The 12,163-nt window shown below is 35.6% G+C and overlaps 1 protein-coding gene across 6 annotated transcripts in view; it reads left to right on the top strand.

Annotated features, from left to right (window-relative positions):
- Positions 1–12,163, top strand: part of LOC127865917 (CCR4-NOT transcription complex subunit 6-like) — a 133,388-nt gene that overhangs the window by 39,546 nt on the left and 81,679 nt on the right. The window contains exons 1-2 of one of the 6 annotated variants that reach the window (XM_052406002.1): positions 5,741–5,942; positions 7,439–9,087. The exons of 2 other annotated variants lie outside the window; for them this stretch is intronic. In XM_052406002.1, the coding sequence (XP_052261962.1) occupies positions 7,554–9,087 (1,534 nt within the window). In that variant the 5' untranslated portion in view covers positions 5,741–5,942; positions 7,439–7,553. Of the gene's footprint in view, positions 1–5,740; positions 6,032–6,874; positions 7,213–7,248; positions 9,088–12,163 lie in introns of those variants that run through there. 3 more of the 6 variants (XM_052406000.1, XM_052405999.1, XM_052406001.1) reach the window with 3 other exon arrangements.

Raw genomic sequence — 12,163 nt, 5'->3', positions numbered from 1 at the left:
GTATTGAGCATCTATTGATTGTGTTCACATTCTGTATGTGAATGAGGCTGTAGTTGTTTTTATTGCTCTCCAACATCTATTTTGGAACCAGGGCTTTGTTCACAAGATGTAATTGTTGACATTATACATTGGGATATTTCGTGTACCATTCTATAAAGCAGCAACATTAGTGACTAGGGCTGCAACGAATCCCAAAAATGTTTTCGAATCCGAATCCAAATATGGTTTCTAACCGTTTTTCGGATCAGGATCCCTCAGATAAGAGAAAATTAGAATTTTCTGTCTAAATTAAAGAAATCAATGTTTTAGAAGATTAATTTCACTAAAAAATATTAAACATTTATTAACAAAAAAAATAACAAATTTCTCGTTTAACATTGTAGCAATGTCAAAATAAAACGAGACCTTAACACTTATTCACTTAATAGTTTGCTCGTAAACATACAATTTTCACATACAGTTTGATGTTTTTTTTCACAAAAATTTACATATCAACATTATCCGGGTCCAGGCAAGCCCTATGAGCACTGACGAGGTCTCCTGCTGGAAGAAAACTCTCACTGGGCACTGAGGTTACATGCATCACAAGATAGCATTTAAACTTATCATATGAGGAAATATGCTTTCAAGACATGACAATATGCAGAAACACTATTTGACAGGTCGCGAAATTATGCAAAATTTTCCTGAATAACATTCCAGTCGCACTGGAAACACAACCGTTGTTTTTAATACAACTCAGAAAGACAATATGGATTGAAAACTTACTTATTGCCATTAGGAATTGCATTTGTAATGTGTAAATCCTTCATGATTTCTAATTAGTTTTGCTCATTACGTAATGTCCAATGACACTCTTATACAATAAAAGCCGAAGGATCTCAAATGATCTGCTATTTGACTGTCACACGTTAATAAATATCGACCAGGGTTCGACACTAAGGCACATCCGACAGACATTGTCTAGTAAGATCGGTGGTCGGGCTAGTCAAACTGTGGGCAAGCTTGTCCGACTCGTCGTACATAAAAAATCTATACTGATTCATATAACTATAACTAGCTGAAAACCTTTTTCTCTCAATGTGTAAAATAACTCTCGCGTCCGTTATTTACATCTGAACAAAACTAGCGTATATAAATAAACGCGGAGCATTCAAATGATTCATCACTATTTTTATACGCGAATGAGAGCTTCCTGCAGAAGATGCTTGTTTCCATTGGTCAAGTTGTCATGAATATTAATGATTTTCTGCAGTGTCTTAGAACCTTACATCATGTTTGTACGACTTCTATCAAAAATCGGTATCAACACTATGTAAACATTTTGGCGTGGCAGATAAGGGAATGATATTTAATGAATGACTTTGTTCAAGATTGGATTTTCGTCCGACAAATAAGTTAATAAAGAAGAATCCGACAGTAAAACTGACACAGATTATGATGGAAAATGTTATTGGAGCTGTGGTAGCATGGAGCACAGCAGTCAAGGAGGCCAGAATTTGATGACGTTGAATAAATGTCACCTGCTGTACAGACATCATTTGTTTAACTGGTGATAAACAGTGAAATTATAACAAACAATTTATGTTGTTAAATAGTTTATTTTATTTTTTACTCTGTGCATCAAAATAACTTTCTTGTGATCACCAGTTATTTACTGATAAAAGCTGATTAAACAGTTACACGACACAAATGTGTTTATTTGCTATGTCATTTGTGGTCTAGTAGACATCAGATTCGGGCTAGTACATTTTAAGAGGAGCTGGTCCGATGGTCTGGCTGTAAAAAAAGTTAATGTCGAACCCTGTCGACTATTATACGTATCTTATCTTTTAAACAGAACCAGTCTGTATAAAAAACAATACTCGTGAAAACAGCGCTAGGTAAAATTCAAGTATGAAAATAAATATTCGGAACCGAAATATCCAGGGGTGGATCCGTATCCGCGAATCTGAAGTTGGATCCGATATCATCGTATATTTCGGGTACCCTTTGCAGCCCTATGAGTGACTGAGTGTGTGAGTCTGTGAATGCAAGGTGTATTTGTATGCGGAAATAAGTGGCTGAATGTGTTGATTTATTTATTTGTGTGCCCATTTTATATTCATCATAAGTTGATAAATAGTACATTGAGTCAAGCAAACAAAGCATATTCTGGTAGATACGTATTTTTTTTAACAGCTGGTTGAATAAAATAAATATGCTTGTGTGCATGCATGGCTTGTTATCCCCCGCCAATGGCGGAAAGATATAGAATTGGCTTTGTCTGTCCATTGATTGCCCTTTGTTTTTATGCCCCCGGTATGCATATAGCAGTTGAACAGTTCGTCAGTCAGTCTGTCCGTCATACCGAAAAAAACTTTTAACATTGGCCATAACTTTTTCAATATTCAAGATAGCAACTTGATATTTGGCATGTGCATCTCATGAAGCTGCACATTTTGACTGGTGGAAGTTCAAGGTCAAGGTCATCCTTCAAGGTCAAAGGTAATTTTTTTTTATGTCCGTCCGTCCGGAATAAAATTAACATTGGCCATAACTTTTTCAATATTCAAGATAGCAACTTGATATTTGGCATGCATGTGCATCTCATGAAGCTGCACATTTTGAGTGGTGGAAGTTCAAGGTCAAGGTCATCCTTCAAGGTCAAAGGTCAAAAAAAAAAATCAAAGTGGCGTTCTCATGAAGCTGCACATTTTTAGTGGTGGAAGTTCAGGGTCAAGGTCATCCTTCAAGGTCAAAGGTCAAAAAAAATAATTCAAAGCAGCGCAATAGGGGGCATTGTGTTTCTGACAAACACATCTCTTGTTTTGTATGATGTAACTTTTCAGGTCTATATCTCAGATACCATGCAAGACTTCAACATGAAACTTCATGGATGTATTGATATTAATGAAGAGAAGTGCAATGTATAAGAACCATAACCCTTTACTTTCTTATATAATAGTTATTGCCCTTTGTTGTTTTTGTATGATGGAACCTTTAAGGGCTGTATCTCAGATATGATACAACATTTCAACATGAAATTTCATGGGTGTGTTGTAGGAAGTGCCATCCACAAGAACCATAACCCTTCACTTTCCTAACTAAGAGTTATTGCCCTTTGTTGTTTGTCTATGATGTAACTTTTCAAGGCTTTATCTCAGATACACCACAAGATTTCTACATGGAACTTCATTGGTGTATAGATATCAATTAGGAGAATGGAATTTGTTACAAATAATTACCATTCACTGATTTTTTTTTAATGATTATACTGTTTATCCCATTTGAACCCATTCATAAACACTATTTATTTGGCTGGGGATATCAATTTAACAAATGTGCTTGTTTACACTTAATCCTCATACAAAAAACTATTCAGAAAGAAGTCCCAAAGCTAAGCTCAGCATATTAAAATATAGTTTATAGTCAAATCATGTTAGAATCAAAATGATTTTGGGATTATCATTATACCCCAACAAACGAAGTTTAGGGGGGTATATAGGAGTGAGCTTGTCTGTCTGTCTGTCGGTCGGTCCGTATTAAGTGGCCGCTCTCTAATTTTACCCCCACAAAAGAAGTTTAGGGGGTATATAGGAGTGAGCTTGTCTTAATGTCGGTCGGTCTGTCTGTATTAAATGTCCGCTCTCTAATTCAAGTTGTTTTCATTCGATATCCACCAATCTTGGTCAAATGATGTATCTAGATAATTTCCAGGTCAAGTTCGTATATGGGTCATGCCGGGTCAAAAACTAGGTCACGTGGTCACTTAGTGCGTTTTAAACATTGAGCATGGTGTTCCCTCTTTAATTCAAGTAGTTTTCATCCGAGCTTCACCAAACTTGGTCAGAAGTTGTATCTTGTTGATGTCTAGGCCAAGTTTGAATATGGGTCATGCGGAGTTAAAAACTAGGTAATGGGGTCACTTAGTGCGTTTTAAACATTTAGCATGGTGTCCGCTGTTTTTTGTGAAGACAACATGCAAAATAATCTGTGTCAAAGCGGCATGTATGGTATTTGTCACGTCTGTGACAAAGCTCTAGTTACATTTTGTTTAATAAACAACTCATTTTAGTTCTAATTTGTAGCTTTAAAACAACTTTTTGCTAAGGCCCGGGTGATTTAAATTCTATGAAACAGAATTTCAAATCCTTGTGTATTGACTGATAAAAAATATAAATTAAAAAATATATATTAATTAAATAATATGCGCATCATGCATAAAAAGACTTGCCATATGCGTCCAGCATAGTTCCAGACCAGCTTATAATTAAGCAAGGTTTTGTTATCCCTCGCCATAGGCGGTGGGATATGTTTTGGCGTTGTCCGTCCTTCCGTCTTTCTGTCCGTCTGGAGCCATATCTTGGAAGTGCTTTGGCGGATTTCATTGAAACTTGGTATGAGTATATATATGGATAAGAGGATGATGCACGCCAAATGGCATTGTACACCATCTGTTAATAACGGAGTTATGGCCCTTTGTATCTTGAAAAATGCGTTTTTGAGTGTCAAATATAACACTTTTGTGTCCAGAAGCATATTGGCAGGGGATATCAATTCAACAAATTTGCTTGTCTCAATAGTGGGCAGAGAAGCTCCTGAAGAGACTGCACGAATGCATAGGTTGGTCTTAAGCTACACTGACTGCATATGGCAAAAGACCCATTTTTGCTGCTTATTATATGCTCGAGTTGTTATATTATATGCTCGAGTTGTTACTTTTAAACACATATTACAATTTGGGCGTAACTCTTTTAACAGCTCTTGCACATATTGCAATGGGGGCATAACTGTTTTGAGTAGTTGTACATATTTTAATGGCGGTTATAACTGTTTTTACAGGTCTTGTGCAAATTATGTTCTATTTCAAAGGCTCAGCAGAGGGCAATGCTTCAATGCTCTGTCTGTTTATTCAGTATTGCTCACCATGCCCAATCTTGTCCCTGTTAGTTTAGTTATTAGGATCATGCTTGACTGGCTATGCATACAGGAAATGATCGAAGCCTTTGTATTGGACACACCCGCAACTTGGTTTAAAGTCTCATCTTTTGGGACATACTGCTGTAAAGGCCATGCACTATGTTGGTTGTGAGATTCTTTTGTGCGTCTTGTTAAATAAATGAAGCGAATTTTAGTATTAAATATTTATTATTTAAACACATCTAGTGTTGCAATAGAATTTATTTAGTACGAAGACAAGATAAAGAATTTAATTACTTCTTATGTATTTGACTGTGGTTCATTGTGGTTCATGTTTAAGCTTTTAGTGTAGTATCAGACTACATGAGTTAATGAGTTATAACTAAGTCAAATCAGTATGTGAAATACTCTCATTTACTCAGATAAGATAGTAGCGGTTTTAAGGACACTGAACTTACCTCTATGTTTATATTGTATTCACATATTCGATGGTCAACCTTGCAGTGATCTGTGTATGCATAGACACAAACAGCCATTTAATACAGGTGGCCCAATAGTCCTATTGAAGTAATTGCTCTTGGTTAGTGATATAGGTAATTGTATGAATCAATCATAATTGATATAATGCTCACTGCAGCTTTACTGCTTCAATACAGAGACCCTGTCAGAGGTATTTAGGATGAACAGATAATAAATTGAAGGGAGTGCTCATAGGAACTTACCTGGAGTAACCTTTGCTTATTAATCACATTTTTTGCTGGGTTGTTGTTGTATTGAAGGCATTTTTGTGGGTGGGGTAATACACATTATATTCCTCCCCTGTAATGGCTGTGGTTTAAATTTCGTCATACACTCAATGTGGAATAGTGCGGAGGGTTCAACTGTGCTTGCCTGTTTACCTGACTGTGACAGGATGTGTTATGGTAATGTTTAATGTGCTCAATCCCGCTAGCTCAGTTGTGGGCTGTTTAACACTCAGAGCTACCTGATTGGGGCGGCATGGGCTGCACATGGCAGGAACAAAGACTTGCTCTATTTGGGTTTGTTCAGTATTGTGTGAAGGTTCAGTGAATTGAGAAGTGTGCATGTGCTCTGTTAGCTTATGATAATATGTGTATGATTTTGATTGGTGAGTAAAAAGTGTCACCAATAATAGGAAGTTTAATATAGTGTGAGTTGTGAGTCAAACATAAAAATATAACAAGGAGGTAAACTTTGTTGAATGTGGGGAAGTTTTTTTTAAATAAAATATATTATTTCATAATAAATAGTTGTTATTGTAGTTAAATGTGTCATGTATGGAGCATTTTTGACAGAGGACATTATTAAAGTATTTCACAGGATTATATATTATATTGTAATTGCTTTTTTTCAGTAATTATTTTTGGATCTTTCATTATATCACAATAGTCTTTGTATTTGGTATATATATTTTGTTGTCTTTGTCTGAAATTCAGTCATGTTAAGACATGGTTGCATTCAAATATGCATTTGTATGAACATGAAGTTGTTTATGTTGAAAGTAAAACAGTATTTAATGACATGTTTACATGTGCATAACTTTTGTATAGATTTAGAATAAATTAATTCGATATTGATATCTGTAATTTACTAACTCTGAGAACTGATGAAGTTCATTATTAAATCAATAGCCTTTGTGTTTTGTCCTTTGTTTGAAGCCAGAAAGCCCTTGGTAGGAAATTAAGTCATCTTTTCAATAGTATTGATCCTTCGTTCATATGCCAATAGCAACTGTAAATGGTAATGGTTATGGCTCAAGGGTATAAAGCTGATAAATTCTATTTTTGGTCATGTTCTGAACAAAGGACTGATAGATCTATAAAAAATAAAGCATTAAAATGGATTATGAATAAGCAGTTTGTTTGCGACGGAAATTAAAACTTTATTTCATATCAACTCTTGTTTTTTTATGCTTGTTGACCTGATTGAATTTGATAAATTGATAAAAAGATATTCCTCATAATTGTTAATTGCCAGGTGGACAGGAGGAATAATAATGCATAATTTGACGTGTTGACTGTGATCAGAACATGTTAAGAATTATTTTTAATTGAATGAACAACATAAAAGGTGATCATAAATGCTTCATACATAATGCATGTTAATAGTTCTAATTTATTCAGTGGTGCGTGTGTAAATAAATGAGTAAGAGTAAATCTATGTGCTCCGAGGGATGAATTGTGGTATGTGTTGCTGTCAGAATTTCTGAATTGATATCGTAAGGCATTTAAAGAAGCGTTTTCTAATTGGTAAACAAGGCAGTGGCTTCAAAGTCAATAGCTTTATATAGTGAGTATAAATTAATATTGTTTAATTTTGTTGTAGTTATGCCTACGGCAAAACAAGAATATGTAACAAAGTAACATTATTCTACCAAGTTGGATATATTTCTTAGAAAAACATTGATTACGACTTTCTGTAATTTAGTTATTAGGTATGTTGCTCTGTTTGGATTTGAAGACACATGAGACTTGGTGGTAGACACTATTATTTTTTATATTTTCCTTGGCAACAGACATAAGCAATATATGAGGATATTTATGGTTGTCAAATATTGAACACTGGTTATGAAAAAGGAAGTCTAAGAACTCCCTATACACTCCCTATACAGATTGGATTAAGTGTAAAGGATGCAGACTATGGTTCCTGTTGGACATGTGGTGGTTAGTGCGCTGACAAATTTATTTACTGAGGAATCTGAGGCCTACAGTTATCAGTCCTTAGATCAGTCCTTAGTGTATGAGGAACCGGCACTTGAGTGCAAAAAATGTCTACAAGAACGCTACCATAAGCGTCATTACAAAAACAACAGGAAAGGAAAGAAAAAGCAGAATAGGGCAAATACACCAATCATCATACAGTTGAAGGACACATTGAAAGCGGCGGTACTGCAAAAGCAGAGAGGTAGGAGAAACCATCTGCAGAAACAAGAGTCCAATGATGCTGTTAACGAATGTGACGTGGAAACTGACAACAGCTCTGACAAAAGTGACACTTTTTCAAACAATTTAAAGAGAAGTCGCAGACGAAAGAATTCAAAAAACATCAACAGTGCCTTTATAAATGTGGTACAAAAACAGCATAAAAAGTGGCATCCATTGAATGTTCAACAAAATTACAACTTCGAAAATCCATTTCATGAGAAACTTGTTGCCGAATATGTTCTTAATAATGTGTCTGGGACACTGACCAAAAATGGTTTCTATCAGAAAAGGAACATTGTTGAATGTGAAAATGTTGAAGTAATATGTAACGACTTGAACAGCGTTGGGTCCACTCAAGAGGACACTGAGGAAAGTGAAATATCATCTATTACATCCAGCTCAGAAATCCAGTCTGATTCTGACATTTCTACCCCTGTTGATGCAAAAGAAAGCTCAGGGTCAGCGCAAGTACTCAGTGCCTATGAGTTACACCAGTTGGCAACGTATGCTACAGGCTACCCCCTGGTTCGCTATGACGGCGCTCCAGTGGACTGTCCAGAATGCCAGTGGTACAGTCAGGCAGTGGACACATACTCACAAGATGCTCAATATTGGCCATTACTGTCGGAGTCAGGGAAACACCAAACAAAGAAATCGAAGAAGCTTGCTCAAAGAAGAAAGAGTGTGCCTTTGAACATCAGTCCAAGAACTGTTGAATTTGAACACATATCAAATAGTGACAGTGCTGATGATGGAAATGACATCACAGAAACAAAATCTCAGTCTCCAGACATTCCATTTTGCAGTTATGGTTTGGAGGAAAGCAAATCCAGGGTGGGTGAAACGAAACCGCAAAAATCAAGGGAACAACTAATGGACATCAAAATTTCTAGTAAACTTAAATCATATCATTCAAACAAGCACAATGACCTGTTTCTAGACGGCGTCTTCGTGGATCTGACTGATACAGATGTCACATTCAGTGTCTATTATCACCATAACATGTCCGAATTTTACCCCTTCTACCTAAACTATGGCATATCTCCGTTCTCCACATCGAGCATCACAGGACCGCACCATCACAGCGTCACAACGTACCCCTCATGGCCCTACTACCAAAACTGCCCGTACTGGTCTCCGTACTACATGCCCATGTACACTGTACCGATGTCATTCTGTTTGGAGATGGAGGATGAGTTGCCGAAAACTGCAATGGTCCCGCCAGCAGAGCTAGAGAAATGTAAGATTTTTATATCTAAAATTATCCTAATCCTTAACCCGTCAGGTGTGCATTTGAACCTGTTTGTCTTAGATTAGAAAATCAAATCATTTGAAAGAAGTTTCTTAATTTATTCAAATTCTTGTTATGCTTCATTCTCAACACCGAGATACTGAAGAGTAGCAAACAGCATAAAAGCTGAACAAGTTACTGAAAGTCTGTTCTGGTTATATTCCGTTTGCATACTGCCATTTTTCATGTTGCTTTTGAGCAGGTAAGGGATTTTTAGGGTAGGGGTGTAGCTGTTTCTACAGATGCCATAATTGGTTTGTTTTAAATTGATGCTTGGGGCATTCTGTATCCAAATGCATCTCTTCAGATGTTGGTATTTATAAGTTGTTGTAAGGTTGTCTGACTAAACTTTTCCATTTTAAGCAAACAATTCTTCTTATACATGTTTGGGTATGTATATACTGATTAAAACATTCCCCATTCAATAGTTAAAACCATTATTTCCCTATCTACCGAGGAACCAAGTCATATATTTTTAGGATAACCTTAAAGCAATACCATTTACTGCAATTTTGTGTTTGTTATTCATAATATCCATTTCTTAAGCATCATAGTTTGTTTTATCCTCTTTTGAATTATTTGTAAAACGTCAATTATATTTCTTTGCATGTATGCCAGCAATGAATACCAGGCTTTGTCTGTATTTTGTCTAAATGGCTAGCTTAAAACCACCAAAGTTCAGTTCTTTCTCATTGTAGTTTTGTTGTGTGTAGCACAAGTTTAGTTTTGTTAGTATCTATTACTTATAAGATAGACACGTGTGTTTGCGACATATGTGTCATAATGAACGATGAGGTTCCTAATCATAATTTCCCATTATTGATGGCCCCATAGCTTTTCTGGTTGTTTTACATTGACAGTTACATGTTTATGTGAATATAGTAAAAATAATATTTCCTAAATGCAGTATAATATGTCTGTTTATTTTCATTATTTTTGTCACTTGTGGTGACAATGAGTTGATTAGTTTCATATATATGAGCATTGCTTTAGAAAAACTGGGCATTATAGACGAAACTTAATGTACATCCGAGAGTGAGGGCCAAATATTGATTTCATCTGAAACTGTATAATTGGTTTCTTTGTGTTGTTGTTGTTGATGTTGTTGTTAGCCTGGTTTTGTTCTGCCAGTCCTTTATGCTCCTATGGGGTTATTGTTGTATTGAATGCTCCTATTAGGCAGCATCTGTTTTGTGTATAGCCTTAAGCAGTGGGAGACATAATACCCAGTGATGCTGCAAACTAGGGTGATGATGATCAATACTTCACCAGATTCCAGTCATGACATTGTCATGTAGATATTTCTGTTGCCTGGTAGAAGTATTGGAACTTAGTGGGAAAGAATTATATGAAAATAACAAATTATGACGCTCTTGCATTAAACGATTTTTTAATGTAGCTCTCTGCTTCATTTTCTACAAATTCATACCAGTATGTATTTTCTTTTTGAAGGGTTGTGAATTACAGAATATGAAAATGAAATGAATACAATCATATTCATGACTTCAAGCCTATAAGAAGGCTTATGAGAGACAGTACCACTCATTACAGCAAATGAGCTTACCAACTATTCCAGATTCCTGTAATGTTGTAGTAAGAAACAAAAGCAGTCATACAAAACAAGCAAAAGCTTCTGAAATCAATTTCATTATATAAGAAAATATTGTATTTAGGGATGGCAACGAATACCGATATTGGTATTCGGATATTCGGTCATCCTTCCGAACGAATATTCGGATATTCGGTCAACATCTGTTAGAAAAAAATCAACTATGTTTACCGTACCATTACTCCATGAATTCTACTTTCGTTTTTACCGGAAGTTCCCCGGAAGTGACTAAATATTGACACAGCATTGCCGTCGCTTATTGTTAAAATTGAATGACGAAAACTGTTTTTAAACTTTTAATATTGTAAATCAACAATAGAACGAGAAACATAATATTTACATGACGACAAAACAATTACATAACAAAACAGTTAGATCTATAAATAATTTAAGCTGAACTTAAACATAGTATTTACATAGCGAACACGTGCTTTAATAGTGTACATCAACAATAGAACGAGAAACATAATATTTACATGACGACAAAATAATTACATGACAAAACAGTTAGATCTATAAATAATTTGAACTGAACTTAAACGTATTATTTACATAGCGAACACATGCAAACAAAACACCATTGCCACATTTAAAAGTCACTCGGATCGGCGTCACTGGGCACATGAATATTGTTCTTATTCAAAAACACGATTGCGTCGACCAGATCACTGGCGAGTCTATTTCTTAGTTTATTGATGAGCAATCCAGTGGTTGAGAATATGCGCTCAGATGGCATAGAAGTTGCAGGTACATATAGAACACTCCTAGCAACATACGCGACTTTCGGAAATTCGCTCTCGTGACGTTTCCACCAGTCAAGAGGTTTAGCGTTTGGCTCCATTTTCACAAGCAAATATCTCTGAAGTTCGTCAGAATTCTCTTGCTCGGTTAGAGGTTGAGTAAATTATTTTCTAAAAGCTTTTTTGATTGTACAACGTGATTATAACCATACGATCTTTTTTGTTTTTCAAACCAAGTCGGCACTTCCTTTACTTATTTAATCTTTTATCATGTTAAATGTAATTCGAGTTATTAGATCAAGACGGGTCGGTGTTTTAATTGCCATACGGTCTTATTTGTTTTTTTACACCAAGTCGGCTTTTCCTTTACTCATTTAATCTTTGATAATTTTAAATGTAATTCGAGTCATTGGATCAAGTGCAGGTCGGTGTTTTGATTGCCGATGCGATTAGAACCTATCATAATTTTGACACAAAGTGACTGTCTTTGTTAGGCAATTAGCGGGATTTATGACCGGTATACTGTCATCACCATAGCGACGAATTATCCGGACTAAACATTATGACACGAGGAACGACTTTTTGTACAATGTTTGAAGCAAATTTCACGAATACAAAGTCTTTGAAATTACTCGATTTTTTTGTGTTTTTTTTCCGAATATTCGACTCGGAAAAA

This window comes from Dreissena polymorpha, chromosome 2 (genome assembly GCF_020536995.1).
Source record: "Dreissena polymorpha isolate Duluth1 chromosome 2, UMN_Dpol_1.0, whole genome shotgun sequence".
NCBI lineage: Eukaryota > Metazoa > Mollusca > Bivalvia > Myida > Dreissenidae > Dreissena > Dreissena polymorpha.
Note: the sequence above shows the minus strand (reverse complement) of the source record. Positions and strands in the feature narration are given on the sequence as shown.